This window comes from Peromyscus leucopus, chromosome 3 (assembly GCF_004664715.2).
Source record: "Peromyscus leucopus breed LL Stock chromosome 3, UCI_PerLeu_2.1, whole genome shotgun sequence".
Taxonomy (NCBI): Eukaryota; Metazoa; Chordata; class Mammalia; order Rodentia; family Cricetidae; genus Peromyscus; species Peromyscus leucopus.
In genome coordinates, this window is record NC_051065.1 from 122,564,369 (window position 1) to 122,587,259 (window position 22,891).

Consider the following 22,891-nt stretch of genomic DNA (forward strand, 5'->3'; position numbering starts at 1 on the left):
ATCGCGTACTAACATTTGAGTATGCAGCCCCATTCTGAATGCTTTGCTCTCTCCCAGGCCCTCCAGGTCCTCCTGAAGCTGTGACCATAGATGAAATCACAGACACCACTGCTCAGCTTTCATGGAGACCTGGGCCTGACAACCACAGCCCCATCACCATGTATGTCATCCAAGCTCGGACTCCGTTCTCCGTGGGCTGGCAAGCCGTCAGCACAGGTACCACACTGCGTGCTGAGCACTCGTGTCTATCAGAGGCTTCTAGAATAAAGTGTGAATGAAATATGGAAGAAGCCAGGAAACAACTGGGTCGACACAGCTGTAAATGATACGTTATATCTGTGTCTCCCAGACATGAGCCAGCTCTGCTATAATTTCTTTGATGTTTTCCTCCACACTAACTTACGTTAGTGTTACCGAACCTAACATTAGTATCTTTGGAATTATCACTGTGCTGTTATGGGTATTTTTATTTTCTGAACAAGCTTGAAACTATTTATGGAAATAAAATGTATTGATCTATGTATCACCTAAAATCACCTCCATACCACTATGCCTAAAATCACCTCCATACCACTATTGGAAAACACAAGCCTACAATCACAGTCTTTGCAAGGTTCGTGTGTGGCTGTCAAGAATATAATATCTAAGTGCTATGCTGAGTCTTTTGTCTCACTGCCTCTACCTGTACATGTATTAATTTGGAGATGAAGAGGCACGAAAGTATTTTAATCTGTTTCACAAACTCTAGTCTGTGTTTTTTTTTTTTTTTTTCACTTTTCAGCTTCTGTGTTAGGCTCTTTGTTGTGACAAATACTTGGGAGTAACAGTTTAAGAGGGATCAGGATTTATTTTGGTCCATGGTTTTAGAGGTTTTGGTCAAAGGTTGGCTGGCTTCAATGCTTGGGACTTGAAGCCAGGCAGAATACCTTGGCAGTGGGACAGCAGTATGTCAGAGCTGGAAGCCTCATGGTGTCTGAGAAACAGGTACAGGAAGGGGCCAAGGTCAGCATGCTCTTCAAAGGAATAGCACCAGTGACACACGACCTTCAGCTGCACCCACCCCCTAAGGCTTTGTCCCTTCCCAAACTAGGGCCAGTATCCTAGGACCAAGCTTTTATCATGTGACTCTTGGGGGGTGATTTCAAGTTCAAACCATAACACTGTTTTTACTATCAGTAGCAATTCACCATTATTATAATGAAGTAATTCTCACACTATGTTTCATATGTTTGAATTCACTCAAATCAGGCACCAGTTGCTGATAAGGTAAGACACAAAGTCTTCAAAGGTCAAAGCTGTTTCACTGTATTATTCTCACTTCCCATATTTTCTGTATTAACTATATAATGCCAGGCCCACTATAATTCTTACAGCTATTCTAGCAGTAAAATAAAATTATTTTATTCATGCTAAAAGTTTGTTACTGTGGCTCTTTAACAGAAGAGAAATGAAGTTCTACAGAGATCTGGTGATTATCAAGGTGTAAGACAATGATTCATTTTCTTATCTTTCTTCCTAAAACACCTCTTTGAATCCACAGTCAGTGTTTACAGACAGAAAAACACTTCTGAGGTGTGATAAACTAAAGGAATAAGGTGAGGAGGTGTGATGTGATCAAAATACATTGTAGGAGATTTTCAAAGAATTAACACAAATATTGTATTGTAAATATTGGATTAACAACAACATAATTATATAACTTACATAAAGTTGGGCCTAACACTTATTTCTGCTTCAAGATATCAAGACATCAAGACAACACAGCCATTCCTTGGAACAAAAGGAGTATGTATCTTGCTTGCAAGAACATCCTATTTGTCTAATTTCTTCCTCAAATGTCATCTCAATGAAAAAATGAAATATTGACAAGAGTTGGGACTGGTAAAAGGATTAAAATGAAAGAGAGATGACAATAAAATTTTACGAAAAGGAAATATAGTTTTAATATGAATGAGTGAAAAATGATTTTAAAAATTGCTACTACTGATAGTAACAACAGTGTTGTGGTTTGAACTTGAAATCATCTCCCAAGGGTTACATGATAAAAGCTTAGTCCTAGGAGACTGGTGTATGGTATTTGTTCCACCCATGAACTGGAGCTATCAGAAGCAGCACTTCCTGCCCTTGTATGTGACCTCTTATAAGTTTCTCCCTGCTCCCTTATAAGAGCACTGCCTACTCCTTTGGGCCCTATAGCCTAAGGTCATAGGTGGAGCAAATATCACTACCTACTGGCCCTAGTTTGGGAAGGGACAAAGCCTTAGGGGGTGGGTGCAGCTGAAGGTCGTGTGTCACTGGTGCTATTCCTTTGAAGAGCATGCTGACCTTGGCCCCTTCCTGTACCTGTTTCTCAGACACCATGAGGCTTCCAGCTCTGACATACTGCTGTCCCACTGCCAAGGTATTCTGCCTGGCTTCAAGTCCCAAGCATTGAAGCCAGCCAACCTTTGACCAAAACCTCTAAAACCATGGACCAAAATAAATCCTGATTCCTCTTAAACTGTTACTCCCAAGTATTTGTCACAACAACAAAAGAGCCTAACACAGAAGCTGAAAAATAAGAGAAAGCATAGACTAGAATTTGTGAAATAGATGTAAAAACTGTTCATATCTCATCACCATCCCAGCAAGCTAACTACAGGGCTCTCCCTTCAAGTGGTAGTGGTGGTGGTTGTGGTGATGGTGATGGTGATGGTGATGATAGATGTTCCGAAAATCATCTCTACATCTTTATGGAGCTGAATGGATTCTCTTAAACTCTCTCACCCACCTTGTGATATCTTTCAGTTCCAGAACTCGTTGATGGGAAGACATTCACGGCAACTGTGGTGGGTTTGAACCCCTGGGTTGAGTATGAGTTCCGCACTGTTGCAGCTAATGTGATTGGCATTGGGGAACCTAGCCGGCCCTCCGAGAAACGGAGGACAGAAGAGGCCCGTGAGTACCACGCAAGCTCTACGGTGTTTGTTCTGCAGAAACGGGAGTTCCTTAAGGAGGAACCTTGACTTCTTCCTGCTCATTAGTGTCAGTGAGCTCTACGTTTACACACTTTTCCCTTAAAGGATCATAATGATCATGCACCAGGCCAGTAGAACTTCAGCCTTGTGGGTAGTGATCTTTAATGAAGTTCTCAGTCCTCTTATTGAGTCCATTGGTATAGCAAGAAGCAGTATAGTACCTCTGCTTAATTCTTTCAAAACTACATTTTTTCTTCTCTGGTTCATATGCTAGGAAAAAAAAAAGTCACAAATGGTCAGAGAACATTTGTTCAGAAATTTTTGCTAGGATGTTCTTAAGACATAAACCATTGCCACAAATGATAAATGAAAATATACTTACTGCATATAGCTTGCAGGACGAACACAGGATAAAAGCAATGTACACCCAGCTAGGTCAGATTATGTTCTTATAAACTGAGAGATCCTGTTGTGTGGTTTCTCTAGAGTTCTCAGCCATAAAAATAACAATTATTTGTAAAGGCTTAACAAGATCCTTAGCAGACCAACAATTTCACCTTATTCTCAGAATTGATGGAAAAAAATCCATCTAGGTATGTATCATTGACTTTAAGGGCATATACTGTAGTTCCAGCTGCAGTCCCCAGCTAGATATTTAAAGAGTCTGCTTGGAGTCCTTCATTTATGTGATAGCATAACTAAGTCTATGCTTTCTTTCTCCATCTCCAAAACTATAATTCACTTCCACTCTACAGTCCTGAGAAGGAAGTGAGTCTGCTTTCCCCTCTTTTACAGAGAAAACTGGGGATCAGAGAGGTTAAGCACAGTGAGCCAGGGGTCAACCTATGTCTACCACTTCCTTCAACACCCAGCTCAAAGCTCACCTTCTTCCGAGAAGCCATTAGCCCAGCGCTCCGCTGAGCAACATGCTGTTCCAGAATACAACTGCTCTTCTCCATTCTGTCTGCGACATCGCTGGGTGTTGTCCAAGTTTCTCTGTGATATTCTGCATGTGTTGTCAATCTCCCACTAGATTGTAAGCTCCACGTGGGCACAGTTTGTCCTGTCTTTCCTTTGTTACCACCACATGCTTAATAAATGTCTAACCAAGCTTGAGGACAGATTCTTCAGTCCCTTCTTTCTCTGTGGAACTCTTAGGTCTTTAGTGATAAGGGCTAAATCAGTCAGTAGTATCTGGTAACATGTATAAACTGTTGAACCAGAAACAGGTAATTAATAGCAATTTCCTTGGGACATTTTGTTTCTTCAAGCCAGTAAGTAGAGTGTTCCTTTTGTGGATGTTATTTCTGATATCCAAAAGACAAATGAACATGTGCCCAAGAATTCACTAACAGTGAATTACCCCATCTTGGCCACCTTCCTGGCCCACATTTGCCATTAGTGCCTGAAATAACTCCGTTTCTTTTTTGTCTCCTGCAGTCCCAGAAGTCACCCCAGCTAACGTCAGTGGTGGAGGAGGCAGCAAGTCTGAACTGGTTATAACCTGGGAGGTAAATCCATCACAGGACCAAAGGGACATGCATCTGTCTGAATGGTTTTGTTATTTTCCTCCATATGACAAGAAGCCAGGAATGGTCCCCCTCTGTTTTCAGAAAATCTATTCATATCTATTAGGAAGTGAAGGTGCTTGGCCCCCCATTGTTGAAGCCAGTTTTAATTTGACTGCTCATGGGGAAAAACAATCACCAAAGAGGAGATAAGACAAGTTAAAAAAAAGTAAGGAAGCCTGGTTCAGAGAAAATCAGTCTTTCTTTTCTTTCTGAATTGCTGCATGACCAATTGATTTCAAACATCTGCCAGTATAGATTGAGTGTCCCAGAACAATTTCCTAACAGTTGGCTTTGCTGCTGGGCTATGAGGTTTTTCTTTAAACAACCTGAAGGAAGGTTAGTCACCAATTTATTAAAAATTGATTTTGAGAGAGGAGGTGGGAGCTTCAAAATAGGGTTGAAATGTGTTCCAAAGATTTAGACAATGTTCCCTGAAATAAAAGCCTTTAATTCACTCAGGGCCCCAGCAGGGAAAAGAAAGAAATCTCTGCCTCCTTCCCTCCCCCCCAACTGACCTGAGTCTTTCCTGGTGGGGCAGGATCTTGCCTGAGCAGAGAAGGCCTTCTTTTATGAGCTCTTTTCTCTATTTGGCACCGAAGGAAAATATTATCAGATGGTGCATGGTGGGGGTTATTTTTTTTAGAAAATCAACTGTGCGGTAAGTTGGTCATCATTTGCAGCTGTTTCCAGAGTTGAGTTCACCTCACCAGAGCCCAACTCTCCACTGTAGAAATTCATTTCATTCTTCAAGGCTGTTGTACTCTGGTACCACATGAATATCTTAGGCAGGTTAAAGGCTATCTCTGTGTTTAAAAGACTGTTGAAAATAAAACCCAAAATAAACTGGTGAGGGAGTACCCTTTAACACTTGAATTGATTGAGGCAAGGGTTGGGGAGTAACCTTTAATATCTGAGTCAGTTAGGGGAGTACCCGTTAACATTGGAATCAAACTACTATGCTTTCTGAGTACCGCCTCCCTTCCTCCCCAGACAGTCCCTGAGGAATTACAGAATGGCAGAGGCTTTGGTTATGTGGTAGCCTTCCGGCCACATGGCAAAATGATCTGGATGCTGACAGTGCTGGCTTCCGCGGATGCTTCCAGATATGTATTCAGGAATGAGAGCGTGCGCCCGTTCTCTCCCTTTGAGGTTAAAGTGGGTGTCTTCAATAACAAAGGAGAAGGTCCTTTCAGTCCCACTACATTGGTGTATTCTGCTGAGGAAGGTATGGTTCATGCTGCCTTGGTATTTCTTCAACTCTCAAATGGTGTTCGTTTCAGGATGTATGATTTATTTTTTAAAGAATCATATTTTATGCTTTTCAGTAAATATGAAGGTGGAATGTTTCATTCTCTCTCATCACTGTGTTCTTAAGCCATTTGCCCTGACTCTGACTTCTTAGGAGGGGAGATCACGAAGCAGCTTGATTGTATGCATTGCCATTCACACTGTCCTGGTGTTCAAGGGTCCTCACACATTATTACTTCTCTGGAGAGGTCCTTGCACTCAAAATGCCTCTCACACAGTCTGTGGTGTGCTTGGAGCTCACCGCTGTTGTTTTAAAGATGATAATTCAGAATTAAATCATATGGCAACATTTGAAAGTTGAGACATTGGTTTGGAGTCAGAAAAAAAAACACATTCTTTGTTTCTGCAGAGAAATAATTCCTATAGAGGCAGCAGCCTTCCATGGCCTCACCCCTGCCTCTTTGCCAACTCTCACAGTTCTCCCCCTGCATACTACATACTACAGCCACATGCAAAAGACTGGAAACTATTCAAACCTAATCTTTGACCCGCTTGCATGTGCTTTAGCATTTCTTGTTCTCTGTCTAATCACATGATAAATACCTACTCATCCTTCTGGCCTCACTTTGAACAACCAAGGTTTTCTGTGGTTCCCTATGCCTGCAATGTGGAGTAAGTTTTGTTTATGCCTTCTTTCTTGGGTATCATTTATAGCCATAATATTTATAGAATCGGCATATTTCTCTATTATGATGTTCATGACAACATATTTAAAGTTTATGTCCTCATGAAGGAAAGTGTTTCCTGAGGGTCATATGTTTTTCCCTGTGTATCAAATGACAATTTAAAAATTCTGAATTAACACATAAGCAGATTCTTATATTATTATGTGCAAATGGAGATCTCCATGTCCAGTATTTCCTGGAGTGTACCACATAGAGTAGTATACAAATTGGCATTAAATTATACCAGATGAATGCTTTAGTTTTAAAAGGAGCTGTATTATAGCATGTTGGGGGGCACTTAAGAGAATGAGGATGGTGCTCTTGTATAGCAGTCGTGAGTTCCTGGCAAACTTTTAAAAATATCAAATACTTAATGTACTGATTTGAGCTGCATTTTCAAAAGTACAAAGCTACCAGAGGTAAGATTTTGTGAATGTTATTATTTAAGTCATGGCTGAACTGGGTTTTTCAGTAAGGTGGAGTATTGAGAGAAGAATTGAATATACAAATGGTGTACAACTCTTGGAAAAGACTTGCAAAAATAGCTAGAATTTGAGAAACTGTTGGTTCAGTCTCCCATTGGCATCCTAGGATACTGAGCCCCAGAGACTCTAGATGACTTGCTAGGATTGTAAAGAGTTCTTTGCAGAAGTGAACTACTACTCAGCCTCCTTGAATCGTATCAATTCAGTTAACTGCCCTTGTTTCTTTCTCTCTCTTGTTTTCACAATCGAGCAACTGGGACTATTACTTAACTTAATTAAGAAAGATCTACTTGAAAGAATTGCTGATGGTGAAAACTTGCTGCTAAACTTGGTCTTGGGTCTTTTTAGTTCCACTTACCTGAGAGTAGATGTGTGTAAGACTTCAGAAGTGTCTCTTTTCTAACCACCACTCTGAACATGGTAATTAATTTACTTTGGGGTGATGTTGTGTGTAGCTTCTTTCTGCCTTCAAACCATGTTTCTAGAAGCTTGTCCTAGTGAAGCTGACTGAGTAGTAATGTTCTGAATTCCTTTGCAGAACCAACTAAGCCACCAGCCAGTATCTTTGCCAGGAGTCTTTCTGCCACAGATATTGAAGTTTTCTGGGCCTCCCCCATTGGGAAGAATAGAGGGCGGATTCAAGGTTATGAGGTAAGCTTGAGACATGTGCATTTGATCTGTATCTCTCAGTGAGACGTCAAAGGCATACTCACTAATGGGAGAAGACATACACCATCCTACACAGATATCTGTCCCAGAGACCTGGTTCTACCATACCATTAATAGAAGCACTGAAGAATCTACCAAGAGACTGCCCTTTATGTATATTTATGCTCACATTTAATATTATATTTTCATGTGTGTGTTTGTAAACCTAAAGCTTTACAATATAGTTGGCAAAATGAGCTTAAATATGATATGCCCATGGGGAGAGAGAAATGGCTTCTAAAGTCAAGAGTGTTTATTGCTCTTACACAGGATCCGAGTTCAGTTTCCAGTATCCATGTTGGGCAACTAAACAACTGCCTATAAGTCAAACTGCAAGGGATTTGATGCATGCACTCTTCTGGCCTCTGGTTACCTGCATTCACATGTACACATACTCTTTCTTTCTTTCTCTCTCTCTCTCTCTCTCTCTCTCTCTCTCTCACACACACACACACACACACACACACACACACACACACACACACAGAGAGAGAGAGAGAGAGAGAGAGAGAGAGAGAGAGAGAGAGAGAATTTTTTAAAATAGAATCTTTAAAAAGATTTTTTTTTTCAGTTTTACATACCCAGAATCACCTGGACTCAAACCAAATATGGGAAAATAGGAGAAATAGCCTTTGATGATTCACCAGACTGTCCATGTCAGTGGAAAAATAAGAAGAAAAAGATTTTCTTACTGTGGATTATTTTGCAGATCATGTGAATTTCCTTGTTATAAAAGCTGTGTCCATGAATTAATATAGAAATTTAACTCTATCATAAGGACTTGCATAAAATATTATTACCTGATGACAATGGAAATATCCCCAGTGAATATGATTTACAAGGCCTTTCTTTTTATTTTTTACAGGTAAAATATTGGAGACATGATGACAAGGAAGAAAATGCTAGAAAAATACGAACAGTTGGAAATCAGACATCCACAAAAATCACCAACTTGAAAGGAAGTGCACTGTATCACTTAGCTGTGAAGGCATATAACTCAGCTGGGACAGGACCCTCCAGTGCGACAGTCAATGTCACGACCAGAAAGCCACGTAAGGACAGAGTTGCTCAGAAATATTTTGGGGATTCATCAAACCTACTCCAAGTTCATTACCTATCCCCACCTCCCAGGGATCATTTGCATACTAATTGGTATCATTATATGGATTCAAATGCACCTTAGCATTTTAACTGAACCTTTCAGAATACCATGCCAAATTCATTGCTCCAGAGGACAGAAAGATAAATGTTTTTCTCCTCACTGGGAAGGACTACTTCTTTTAGCTATAAATGGTAGGCGACCAACTGAATCTTTTTCCATTTGCAATGCTGTATCTCGTCAGATTTCAGTGACCTTGAAGACACATATTAGTGCAATCGCCCATTAAATTGCCTCTACTCTAGAATTCTAGTAAGGAGACATTCCTCAGAATCCATTGAGATTTAATAATCTGTGACTTCGTCTATCTTAATTTTTTTTTTATAGCACCAAGCCAACCCCCTGGAAACATCATATGGAATTCATCGGACTCCAAAATTATCCTGAACTGGGATCAAGTGAAGGCCCTGGATAATGAGTCAGAAGTAAAAGGATACAAAGTGGGTAATTTCTTTTTGCAAGGACACCTAATCCTGCTATTAGCAGGAAGGGAGTCTGCCTTGCAGCAGATGCTCCATTTTCTCACTCTTCCCTGAAGTCACTCCTCTGGCCTTTTCAGGAATCTGCTCTAACGTAGATTCATCTCAATTTTATATGTGCTCTGTGTTAACTTTTCAGGATTTAGACAACCATCTGGGTGAGCCAGTTTTTCATTTCTCTAACAAATAATTGAGATAATCAGCTTGGAAAAGAAAAGAAAGGTTGAATTTGGTTCACACTTGCAACTTCAATCCATGATTGGTTAACTGCTGCTTTTGGACCTCTAGCAAGGCAATATATATCATGGCAGGGAGCTGTGGTATATGGTCAGCAGGAAGCGAGAGAGAGAGAGAGAGAGAGAGAGAGAGAGAGAGAGAGAGAGAGAGAGAGAGAGACAGAGAGACAGAGAAAGACAGAGACAGAGACAGACAGAGACAGAGAGACAGAGACAGAGAGACTGGGATTCCATTCTGCAGTCCCCTGCAAGAACAGTCACAAAGTCCTCCCCTTGTAGGTTCCACCATCTCCCAGTAACACTACAGGCTGGAGATCAAGCCCTTAACATATGCAGTCCCTCTGGGGAGCACTTGCACAAGCTGTAACTCTGTGTAAACTTCAGGCTCATACAACCTACATCAGAAACGGTTAAAGACCATGGGACTGGGACTCTACAACATCCCAACAAAGCAAAACAGCCCTTACTCTTTGCTTTTGGCAGCTTGACTTTATTGTTATCTCAGTTTGTGTGTGTGTGTGTGTGTGTGTGTGTGTGTGTGTGTGTGTGTGTATAAAATCAACAATACTAACTGTCTAATATCACTCTCTTGCTCTTGTTTCTGGAAGAAAATAGGCTGAAAATGTTGTTTGCCAGTTCCTGTAAATGCTGGTCTCTCTTTGAAGAGAAAATGAGCACATACATACACACACACACATGCACATGGACAAAGATGGTGTTTTGCCTAGTGGAGCTGGACCTTCAAAAGGCTCTGATCTGCCTGACATGAGCTGAACTCAGGTCTCTAGAAGAGCAGTATATAACTCTTGATGGCTAAGGGATCATTCTAGCCTTTGACTAAATGTAGCTTCCCGTTATGACCTTAAACTTGGGCTAAAACAATTGTTTCATTTTTTCAATTTTACAGTCTTCATTTGGCCAAAATGGGGAGTGTCTGTGGTTAGAATCCCTGATATAGGTCACACGTATGTGGCTTTCTCACCTGGCATGGCTCTGCAAAAGCTGGAGGGTGGCCAGAGATCACTCACTCCATGAGACTTTCCCCCATGGGAACTTGGCCTTTCTTCCAGTGTGGCCATCTTGAGGTAGCCGGCCTTCTGATGGGGCCTTTAGCTTCAGTGAGAGAGGAAGGGAAAGCTATGTGTCCCTTTTAAAGCTAAGGATGAAACTAGCTTCTGTAAGGCTAGCTCAGATTCAAAGGGGTGAGGGTGGGGGACACATATGCAAGCAATAATGTATCATTCTGACCTGAAGGATGCTTTCTGTGTACAAGGAGTAACACGGTTGCCTGTGTCCAAATGTGTAGTGTAGGCCAGAGGACACACTGAGCAGACCATGACCAAGGGTCTGGTCCCAGCCTCTGTGAGGAGTGAAGGAAGGAACTGCAGATATTTAGCTGGAAGAAGAACAATGTTCTCAGAAGCATGACACTTCAAATATCTAAATTAAATTATCTAAATGTCTAGATAATTATCTAAATAATAATGAGTGAATTCTTCTCCATTTTATAAGACTCCTGAAAATTTTGATTTCTAAGCTCTTCTCCTTCAGGAAATTTCAAAATCATAGTCTTTGTTTTATAATGTTCCTTGAGTAATGAAAAAAAATGGGGGGTTTATTAAAGTGGACTTGCAAAGTTGCAAGAAAAGTAATTTTTTTCCTTTTGAAGGATTATTGTAAAAATCACTAGCAATCAAGTGCATGTCCACACAGCCATGGCAACAATAGTTCATCAAAAGCTTTGCAAAAAGTCACTCATCCTGAGTCTAGACAGGCAGCAAAGTGTCCTTAACTTGACTGCCACGTTGAATTTCCTCTCCTGGCATCTCAGTAAAAGGTAGTGTAGTGAATGCCTGCTTACTTCCAGCAATGGAGAAGAGACCATTTTCCTCTGAGCTAAGTCCATTCTTGAACAGCTTTGTCTTCTGTAAGGTGCAACTGAGCCAAAATTTGACTTCCCAGAAGAGATCTGTTGTTCTTCATATAGGATTTAGGAAAACTATTTTTATTTCTGTTGAAACAGACTAAAATATGGGAATAAATTAAAACTAGGCCATTTAGTTCTCTTTCCAAATCCAAATATCGGGTCAAATGAGGTCATGTTTTATGACATTAGACATATTGCTTAAATATTTTGGAGGTAAGCTCTGAGAATACAGAGTAGCCCCTTTGTGAGAGGAGGGTGCATGAAGGATGTATCACCCACAGATGGGAGTCAGGTGTGCACAATGCAATGGAAACCACAGGTCATGAAGGTGGAAGAAAGACAGAGTATACTGAAGGTTTTACAGTAAGGGGGTTTACATTGTGATTTTTGTTGTCTGGGTCCATTCAATTCCTATTGAGGTAGGGTAGTCTCAATTAGAAACGGACTTTAGAACATTTGAGGCCCAGATTATCTTTCAAGTTACTTAGGACATCGGTGTACTTGAGGTGGTGCAGTAAAGAGACTGCGGACGTGACTGAGCCAATATTAGGAGGAAGGTTTAAGAGAGAGAGAGAGAATATCTGGAGGCATTTGGACGAGTACAGAGAGGAAGAAGCAGACTAGATATGGCCGGGTCTGGGGAAGGAGAGAGTGGGAGAGAATAGGGGAGCTCACAAGACAGCAAGAGATCAAGAATAGAGCCTGGGGAGGGAAGAAGAGTGAGGCCAGCAGGAGGCAGACCAGGGGTTCTCAACCTTCCTGATGCTATGACCCTTTAATATAGTTAGTTCCTCACGGTGTCACTGGTGACCCCATCATAAAAGTATTTCATTGCTACTTCACACCTGCGGCTTTGCCTCTGTGATGAATCATAATGGAAATATCTGATATGTAGGCTATCTGATGCGTGACCCCTGTGGGGTTGCAGCCTGCTGGCCAAGAACCACTGAGATAGAGTGTGTGGAGTAGACAAATCATGAGGACTGTAAGAAGGATGAGCAAGTGGGGGGAGTGAGGGGCCTGGATGCTAGCCTGGACTTTGAAATTTATAGCAGGTATTTGCAATACTGAGGGAGCCTGGAGGCCAGCATGGGCTGTGATATGCTGACAGGTGCCACAGGTAGCCACGTGCCCCTTCTACCAGAGCTAAGGAAAATGACTGCTTTTGACAGATGGGATCTGGTTTCACAAGTTCCTGAGGACTTCTGGCTTTTATCTAACCTCCAGAAATCCTTCTGTAGTCCACCTTGAGCTCATTTATGGATATATGGATATCCTGAGATCTAAAATCAGATTTAAAGGAATAATATCTGATTTCAGACTGGCAAAATAAACTGCGCACACAAACAAGTCAATTAAGCTGACTGAGCCCATACAACAAATACTCGAGAAATCTGTCCAAGGTTCTTAGCCACCTTTCCCTCAATAACCCCTTAAAGAAGAAAGTCTTAGACTATTGTGTCTATGAACACTCACTTTAAACACACGGAAATGTGCCAAAATAATATCTCTGGAATTTCTAACCCTGTGATCTGGACATAGCAGTGTGGAATCTGATTCTGCCCGTTAGCCACTTGGTTATTTTGCCCGGCTGCAATCAGCAGACACAGCAGGTGAAAATAAAGCATTGCAAAGGAAAGGGCATGAGGGTGAGAAGCCCAGAAAGAGCCCGGGGGCAAACAGGAGAGATGTGCCATTTTACATAAAGGCCAAGGAAAGCCACTCCAGGGTTGTCGCTCAGCTGGGCCTTGAAAGGAAGGGGGAAATGAGACAGGCAGCTCTCTGGACAAGTATGTGGACAGAAGGTGAAGGTCGGGAGGTGGACGCATGCCAGTGTAACAGAATGTGAAACATTGGTGACTATAGCAACAGACTTTGTGACTGCCCAGAAGTGGTGGCTTTTTAGCTCCAGTTGTTGCCAAGGAGCAGGATAGACCAGTCTCTCTCTCTCTCTCTCTCTCTCTCTCTCTCTCTCTCTCTCTCTCTCTCTCTCTCTCTCTCTCTCTCTCTCTCTGTGTGTGTGTGTGTGTGTGTGTGTGTGTGTGATATTGGAAGAGAGTAACGGAGGTGTGGTAGTTTATGATGAACAGAAATGTATTTCTGGAGCCTGGGAATTTCAACACCAAAGTGTTGGCTAACAAGGATAGTCTTCTTTTTCTGTCATTATGCGACAGAAGACAAGGGACAGAGGCATGCTATAAGGGGACAGGACTCCTCCAACAGCACATATCCCACCATGAGAGTGGAGCTCTCATAGTCCAGGCACCTCTTACCTGAATCAAATCACTTCTTTTTTTTTTTTTTTTTTTTTTTTTTTTTTTGGTTTTTCGAGACAGGGTTTCTCTGTGTAGCTTTTGCGCCTTTCCTGGAACTCACTTGGTAGCTCAGGCTGGCCTCGAACTCACAGAGATCCTCCTGGCTCTGCCTCCCGAGTGCTGGGATTAAAGGCGTGCGCCACCACCGCCCGGCTTCAAATCACTTCTTAAATGTTCCACTTTTTTTTTTTTTTTTTGAGATGGGGTCTAACTCTGTAGCTAAAGCTGATCTGGAATTCACTATCTAGCTAAGCTGGCCTAAATTCACAGTAATCCTCCTGCCTCAGCATCCTTAATAATAGGGTTGTAAGTATAAGCCATTATGTCCTACCTTTTAAAATTGTTACAGGAGCAATTAACTTTTAGCAAGAATTTTAGAGCAGATAAACATTCAAACCATAGCAACCATTGGTGGCCATATCGTTCAACAGTAACTATAAACCTTCAGGCATAATTTCTTAGTTCATAAAGGTGGTGTTTAAAAAAAAATCAAACACTAATGTGGCCAAACAAATAATACATGCCAGCAGTATATGAACCTCAGGCTACATGTTCTCTGACTTCAGTAGTTTTCATCTTTCACGATGTGAATCCTGGAGATCTAATCAAGGTCATCAGGCTGGGTGGCAGGCTCCTTCACCTGCTGAGCCTCGTGTTCTCCTACCCCATGCCCACCCCTTTTAAGTTCGCTGTCTAATCCCCTTGTTTTGCTCATATGAAGACAGAGACAAGGAAGGGAAAGCAACTTGACCTAGCGGAGGAAGCCAAATTGAAAAGATTAATCCAGGCTCCGGTGTTAGACTACTTACGTTTAAACATGAAGTCAATGGCTTACTTGTCACCAGACCACAGCAATTGTCTACTATCTCCAGGTCTCAGGTTGCTATCTTTGATGTCAAAATAGTAAGCAGGCATAGCTAGGGAGATGATCTACATAAACTTTTAGAAGTAGAAGTGTTCAGACACTAGAGAAGCAAAAGTAGTCAGTGTTGGCTGTTGTTATCACTGTTCTCAGGAATCCTCTCTTGCTTCCTGCCTGTATTGTATCAGATACAAGCACAGCCTCTGTGTCAATCAGCTGTACCAAGGGTTTGGTGTAAATAAAGCTTTTTCTGGCCTTTATTTAGGTGCCACTGCAGTTTCCACTATTACAAGACTGATAAACAGGGTTGATTAGGGGGGAAAAAAAAGCCTACTTTTTCCTTGGAAATGTTTCTTTTGGATTTATACTTGAAACTGCTTGGATTCTCTGAGCTCTTGCAAGGACCAGAAGTAAATCAAAGAAGCAATTTGTTCCTCTGAGCCAGATGTGACCTTGCATCCCATCAGCCAGCCCATTCTCCTGAAGGGTTGGGATGAGAAGCGGTGGCTGAGGATTTATTGGCGCTTGATCATTAGCAAAGGGATGCCAAGCCTGGCACAGCTGATGCTTCAGAGGAAGGGGGGGGGTGGCTTGTGAATCTTTCCACCTTAAGGAAATTGTGTTTTCCACCTTGTATTAGAGGGCTATAAATTAAGGTGATAAAACGCCAAGGAACAAATGGGATCTAAACTACGTTAAAGAAATCTTGTGAATTTTACTCATGTTTGCTTCTGTCTTGTAATAGAAGACTGACCATATGTCTCTGACCTCCATAGATCAATATTTGCAGGGGTCTTAGGGAAAGATAAGCTAGTCCTATGATTCTCAGACTGGGATCCCCGATCTAGCAACATTGGTGTAGGTAGGGAACTTAGAAGAGAGGCAAAAGTTCAGGCCTCCGCTCTGACCTCGGCAACTAGAAACTCCAGGGATGGGCTGAACAGATACTTTAAGTATCTTGCCTGATTATTCTGAGGCAGGGTAAAATTGTGGCCCCACCGTCCCACCTCTGCTGAGAAGTACAGCTTTAGAGCACCAATTAGTGTCCCAAAGCATCCAAGGCCGAGGACCACTGGTGTCTTCCAGGTCCATCTTTTTTTTTTCCTGTGGGAAGCTAGACATGGTAGGCTATTTGATTTATGACTATAGGCTTAGGAATCAGCTCCCTGCTACTTCTCCATAGTATGAGAACCCTGTGCCTCAGTGTCCTCATCTGTGAAAAGGCATAATAATACCTATGTTGTGGAATTGTGGTGATACTGACAAGTTGCTTACAAGAGTCAGAACCTACACGGTAGTTATCCTCATGGTTGTTGCTGGGCACACAAGAGCAGTTACATGTTTTCACTCCTTTATATTTTGTTCCCCACTGGGTTGAGCTCCATCAGAGACCCAAGCGAGTGTGTTTTCAGTAAAGCTAGCTACCCACCTCAGTTGATAAATTGCAGTCCAAATGCAGCATCTAAGAGGCCCAGGAAGGAAAACAATGGTACGTGAGTGAAACTGTTCAGAACCACCACACTTCCAGATTGTCACTGATTGCCTCTTCTATGTGACCCTTAAAAGGGATCCCAGTGGGAGGGAAAGTGGAGAGCTCACTGCTCTTGCCATTCAGAAACCATCTATGTGTGTAGAAATGTCCTCTTTCAAGAAATTTCTTGATAATAACAACCTTCTGGGTGTCTCTTGTGCTGGAACTCCTGCTGTGTGTGCACATCTTGTTTCATTTAAGCCTGCATAGATACACTTTTATTTTTTTCCAACATATGTTTATTGATAATTAGGGAATTTCGCATCATGCATCCCAATCACACTCACTTCCCAGGCCTCCCAGGTCCACCCCTCCCTCCCTTAAAGTCCCCCATCCCCCCAAGAAAGAAAAAGAACAAAAAATGAAAATGAATCTAATTTGTGTTGCCTCTATACTCACTGGAGCATGCTTAATGCATTCTTTAAGCCAGTCTTCACTGCATTCAGTCTTAATGAAATCTTGAAAGGTGGCTGTTACTGCCCCCATTTTACAGTGGAAGGAATTGAAGAACAGTGAAACGAAGTCAATGACCCATGGTCACACAGAGCCAAATCTATTCTGATGCTAAGACTCCTGGTGTATCACTAACTTGGCATCCTTATTTAGACTTCTCTATTTCAATGTATGTAAGCTTACCCATCTGAAGGAATAGCCATGCATGCTGCTCTCCTTTCCCATTTGAAGTTTCCTTGCAACTCTTCCCTCCATGACATGGTAGCAGTAATCATGACCCTCACCATAAATGACCCTTTTCTGTGTGAGCAGGCAGTCAGAGCACTTCCATCACCTTGCATTTAGCTGGTACCCAGAGATAGAAAGGAACAAACACCACATCCTTGGGCATCCATCGAACAGCAGATGACACCTGCTCTTTCTCTATGAGCAGGTCTTGTATAGATGGAACAGGCAAAGCAGCACATCTGTCATTGAAACAAATAAAACATCCGTGGAGCTTTCTTTGCCTTTTGATGAAGATTACATCATAGAGATCAAGCCATTCAGCGATGGAGGAGACGGCAGCAGCAGCGAGCAAATCCGAATCCCAAAGATATCAAGTAAGAATGCTGTTCTCACCCTTTCACCCTGCCTACTGTGGCATTCTCCCAGATGACCCAAAGCTCAAAGAAATTGAGATTGAAAAGAATGAGTCATAAGTAAGATGAATGACAGGAGCCTCCTTCCTCCCATCACTAATGTTTTCTGATTGCAAGAAACTTCATGCAAACCAAACAAAACAAACAAACAAACAACAAAAAACTGCTTTGCCCAGTTTTCATGGATTTAGTCAGTGACCAACCAAAATAATATATGAAGGCTGTCCCACATAAATCACAGAGGGTTGTTTCATATTGATCCATTTAGCTCACAAGTACATAATCCCCAAGTTATGGCTCCCAAAGTTAATGAATAGTTAGAAAGAATAGGCAAAAAGGTTTTGTTGTTGTGATTGTTGTTCTTTTAGACAGGGTCTTACTATGTTGCATGACTAGTCTGGAACTTGCTACATAGACAAGGCTGGCCTTGAACTCACTGAGATCCACCTGCCTCTGTCTCCCCAGTGCTGGGATAAAAGGGATTAAAGATGTACAGCACCATCTCCTGCCCAAGAAGTTTTTAATAAGGATGTGGTATTTTATCCCCAGTGAACTAGTGCAATTCAGTCTTGAGTTGGAAACATTTTTAAGTTAACATGATTTGTTTTGATTGAGTATATGTAATCTACATGCAAAACACATGTGACTATATAAGGTTAATTGTCTCCATTTAAAATATTATTAACTAGTATGTGAAAGTAGCCTTTCTAGGAAAATGCATTCTGCTCTGTTTTTAAGTATCATGTTTATAAATATCTCAACAGCATACTAATTTTGTTGTATGATTTTATTTATTTTAATAAAAGCAAAAATTCCTAGAGTAAAAACATCAGAATGATGATTGGCAGCAGCTGGTGAGTGGAGGATGGCAGTTTAATGAATAGTTGCGTGCTATTTAGCATGATTTAAAAACATTTAGAATGAGTGGTGCTGGTTACATAGCATCTGAAAATACTCACTGCCAATGGATTGCACTTTTTTGACTTTGTTTTGTCAGGCAGGGCCTTACAAAGCACTCCTGGTTGGCTGGGCTAGGTATGCAGAGGAAGCTTTCCTCCTGCTTGTAGGAATTCTTCTGCTTCTGCTTCCTAAGTGCCAGGATTATAGGAACCATAACTTCTTGAATTGTGTTCTTTAGTTTCCATGGTTTCTTTGTTTATGGAATATTTTATAATGATAAAGAAAAGATTAGATAGGTGTCCAGGTCACCATTAGATATCTAGGCACATAATTTTTTGGCCTTTAGATTTGAGGTCTGGATATTAGAGGATCAATGCAAGCTGGAATTAAACTTTCAAACTGTCACTGGAAAGATGATATTTTAAACCATGGGTAATATCCTCGACAATGAGGCCCTAATTTTAGTGCTAGGTAGGTCTCTGCTAGGTGTCCATCATTTTATTTTTCAGAGGAGGAAAAGGTTACTATGTCTTTCAGTTAGGAAATGATAATATAGTAGCCATGAAGCAATTTTAATGGCTTCTGTGAAATTTCTCAGTTCAGAAGAGTAAAGAGCTCTCTGATCATTTCACCCATTCTCTGAATTGCCTTTCATTTAGGAAGGATTCAATAAGTACTTGACCTGTTCAAGAACAGAATGGGGTGCCGTGGGAAACTGAGGCCAAAGGCCATGCCCCAGAGATGGAGTTCATACTTATGCAAACACTAATGTATATGTATACTATGTAGGTATATGTGTGTATAATATGTGGTTAATATATATTATATAGCTATACTATATATGTGGTATACATTATAATATATGGCTAATGGTCTTGAATGCCACTAAACTGTATTTTTTGTTTATTTTGAGGGTTTTTTTGTTTTTGTTTCTTTTGGGTGGCACCTCACTGAGTAGTAGCCTTGGCTGACTAGGAACTAAGTATATAGATGAACTAGCTATCACCAATCAAGGGCTCTGATGTCCCTGAAAGGGAGGTAGCTATACCGTGAGCTGTGGAAAGTCATCTGCAGGCCACAACAACACTCGACAGGGATTTATTTATCTCACTCTGCTTAAATCTTACTACAGACTTCTTATTGCAAAGATCTTCCTTTCCTCACTCATGCTTCTTGGTCTTATCCATTAGAGGAACATATATAGTGTCTGGATAGTGAAGGTTTGAGTGCTAGCAGAGAAGAATGTCTTCCCCTAAAGGGACTTCCATTCTGTCAGTTGGAGAGATCAGACTGCCTTAAAGAAACCCAGACTGGCAATGGGAAAGCTTTTATTATGAAAAATGTACAACCCATATGAAAAAGTTTGTTTAAAATGTGATTATTTTGTCTGAGCAAAAGAAATATATTTAGACTAACATGTGTCTGATTCCCAATCCAGCCATTCACTTGGCTAGCCATCTTAGCCACATTAGTTACCTCATCTCTTGAGAGCTCAGTCTCCTCATCTGACAAATGAAACCCTGACAATATCTGGTCCACAGAGCGGGCTGTAAAAGCTGAGTGTCACACTGTCAGTGCAGCATAGAGGTGGAACTGAAAAGGGAGTATCAGTTTTCATACTGTCATACCATGAACATATTGACCTGTATCAGACATATTGCTAGTATTATTGATGTGTTTACCACACTGGATATGAACACCATCAATTTATAAACATTTATATATAAAATTTATAAATATATATAAATCTAAAAAGAGTCTGCAGGCTATTCCCTAACCTGTTTCCAGCCCACAGGTAGGCCATCATGGAACTGATGCTAATGAATCATTGAGAGGGAATCATGTAGGCAGGGCTAGAAAGTAAGGTCAGTCAGGAAAGTGCTTGCCTTGCAAAACAGAGGACTTGACTATGAACTCAAGCCCATGTTTAAAAAGCAAGATAGATAGAGCCACACACCCTTGTAATCCTAGCCCTGGAGAGGTAGAGAGAGGAAGATCCGTTGATAAGTTCCAGGCCAGTAAGAGACCCAGCCTTGAGAAAGCAAGGTAGATGGCATCCTCCGAAGGAGTTGACAGTGTCCTCTCACCTCATATTCATGCATATATGTATGCACACATAGCTGATCATACAAGAGTTTATTCATGTACACACACACACACACACACACACACACACACACACACACACACAAAATAAAATAAATAGCTGGATGATGGACAGATAGTATGGTTCTTATAGAACCCACCCAGCCATACTGTTTTGGTAAATCCCTGTAACATCTCTTCCCTTTGTATACAGGATGAGACCCTTTTAAACGAATTTATTCTCTCTTTGCAGATTCCTATGCAAGAGGATCCGGGGCTTCTACCTCCAATGCGTGTACACTGTCAGCCATCAGCACAATAATGATCTCCCTCACAGCCAGGTCTAGTTTATGACAAAAGTTATCTAAAGGACTTGCTATTTATAATGTAAGCAACATTTAGCTAGTTGTTTTGAAGACACCCAGTACTAAGTAATATTGTTGTTCAAGTACATCTTATTACTGGAAAAAAAATGTTTTTTGCTTCGTTAGGAATGGCATTATACAGTACTTCCTCAAAGCAAATCTAGCTTTGTCTGAAGTTTCTTTGGAAACTCTGCAATGCACTGAAGACATCTGTAATATGATGTTACCAAAGCAGTTTACATATGTCCTTATATGCATATTTTTTATTATATATTTAGTGTTTTATAGAATTTTTTAAAGTTAACATATAATGTAGATATTGGTTTTTTTCCTCTGCTGTAAAATGCTCTGGGCAACATAACCACACAATTATGATTTGAGACGATTTCCTTTAAGGACAGAGTTTGAAACTCATCTCAGTAAATGAATTACAAATGGCTTGTACAATTTTATAAGGATCTAGCGACAAAACAGCTGGAGACTAGGTCTGTAACTCAAGGCTGCTGTATATAAATTATCCCTTGAATGGTTAATGCATTGAATCGCGTCCCTTTGACACATGTGGTATGTTTTCCCACCCTGTTGTGAATTTTGTTGTTCAACACACCTATAGATGGTTTCAGGAACTGCAAATCTCAAAAGCTAAACTTCCCAGCCCAAGAGGCGCCTTGTGCAATTCTCCCACCCCTGAACTTAGCATTGTCTGATAAGACTTCAGTTGAGCATTGTCTTTGTAGTAGCATTATCTTAGGCATTGGATTTGATGTGACATATCCTGTAGTAACATAGACAAAAAGTTACTATAGTCAAGTCTTTCATGGCATAAAAGGTAATTTTACTCTTTAGACATATCTGTTTTTGAATGTAAGTTTTTTAATAAGTAATTCTGTCAATGAATTTATAATTTCAAATTTTCTTATAGATAACATGTGTAACTGTAATGATAGAATCCTTCTTTTTGAATGACAATAACATACGTAATTTGAAAAAATTTCCTATTTTAGCAAAAAGCTGCTGCAAAGAATTTTCCATAAGACTCTATGAACTAACAGTAGTACAAATGTATTGTATCTTGATGCCTCTCCTGTTTTGCAGTAACTAGTCTGGTTGCTTTATAAGCTTTACATAAATCTTAAAATCATACAGTGAAAGATGGCAATATCGACAAAACCTTAGTCTCATGAAAAGAACTCTTTGTTACGATGGGGGATGTTTTGTAGGCTGACAAGGGTGGAATAGAGAAGGCGATGAGATTTTCTATAAAGCTTTTCACATTCAAACACAAAGTCACCTTTTTCCTCTTTCTTGGAGAGCTCACGATTGCCTGTAATTTGTCATTTTTACTTACACATAACATAGCTTTTCAACCTTCTAATTATACTCATCCAATAAAGTCATCATCAGGATTCCATTTGCGTGAAAATTAGGATGGTAACAGGGAAAATATTGTCAGTATTTCAGCTGTGTTCCTTTCTTAGTTTGATATGCTTTACTTCTATGTTAAAATATGATTTAAAAATCACATGCAAAAAATCAACATAATAATAAAATGAATGAAAAAAAAACCACCTGATACCCCCAGGTAGTTCCCATCCCCAGTGTAAATGATATCTACCAGTGATCCAGCAAATGTAATCTTTTTTAAAGGTATTGTTAATAAATATTCTGTCATTTGTAAAGATATTTGCCTTCTGGGAGCATTATTCCTGCCTGCCTGTCAGGGAATTCGTTAGCTTACCCTTGTGCTAGTTACAACTTGGGACCATAGGGTGACTCAAAAGTCTCTAGCTCTGACCCAAAGCTAAGTGACCCAATTCCAAAGGGGACTTTGGAATTGACAACCCTGAAGACAGCATTTCAAATCCTCCTTGGAAGCAAAGAGGATCAAAATCAAGTAACCAATGTCTTGAAACTGAGACTAGAATATTTTTTCTTGGCTAGCCAAGATTTTGTATATTTGATCTAAGTGTATCTGTTGTTTCCCTACCCAAAATCTTAAAATCTATATATAAAGTTAAGCACGTAAGGCCCTTCTTAGTCTAAATTCCTTACCCCTATATCCAGCCACACCGAGCCCTACTTGGTCCCTGAACACTGCTTGCTTTTGGTCTCACCTCTGTGCCTTTGGTCTCATGGCTGTCCCTCCTTGAAATGTTCCCCTCACTCTCCCACCCAAATATCAACTGTCCTGGGGTATGCCCAACACTCCAGCTCATCTGTGAGATCTTCCCACATGCCTGTCCT

General features: G+C 40.8%; 1 protein-coding gene across 8 annotated transcripts in view; it reads left to right on the plus strand.

Annotated features, from left to right (window-relative positions):
* Cntn4 (contactin 4) overlaps window positions 1–22,330 on the plus strand; it is a 1,006,259-nt gene extending 983,929 nt beyond the window's left edge. For all 8 annotated transcript variants that reach the window (XM_028886659.2, XM_028886661.2, XM_037204356.1 and 5 more), the window contains 9 exons: window positions 58–216; window positions 2,788–2,937; window positions 4,398–4,468; window positions 5,519–5,753; window positions 7,525–7,637; window positions 8,560–8,746; window positions 9,181–9,293; window positions 17,090–17,258; window positions 20,536–22,330. In XM_028886659.2, coding sequence (XP_028742492.2) covers window positions 58–216; window positions 2,788–2,937; window positions 4,398–4,468; window positions 5,519–5,753; window positions 7,525–7,637; window positions 8,560–8,746; window positions 9,181–9,293; window positions 17,090–17,258; window positions 20,536–20,636 — 1,298 coding nt within the window. In that variant the 3' untranslated portion in view covers window positions 20,637–22,330. The remainder of the gene's footprint in view (window positions 1–57; window positions 217–2,787; window positions 2,938–4,397; window positions 4,469–5,518; window positions 5,754–7,524; window positions 7,638–8,559; window positions 8,747–9,180; window positions 9,294–17,089; window positions 17,259–20,535) is intronic.
* Window positions 22,331–22,891: the final 561 nt, after the last annotated feature.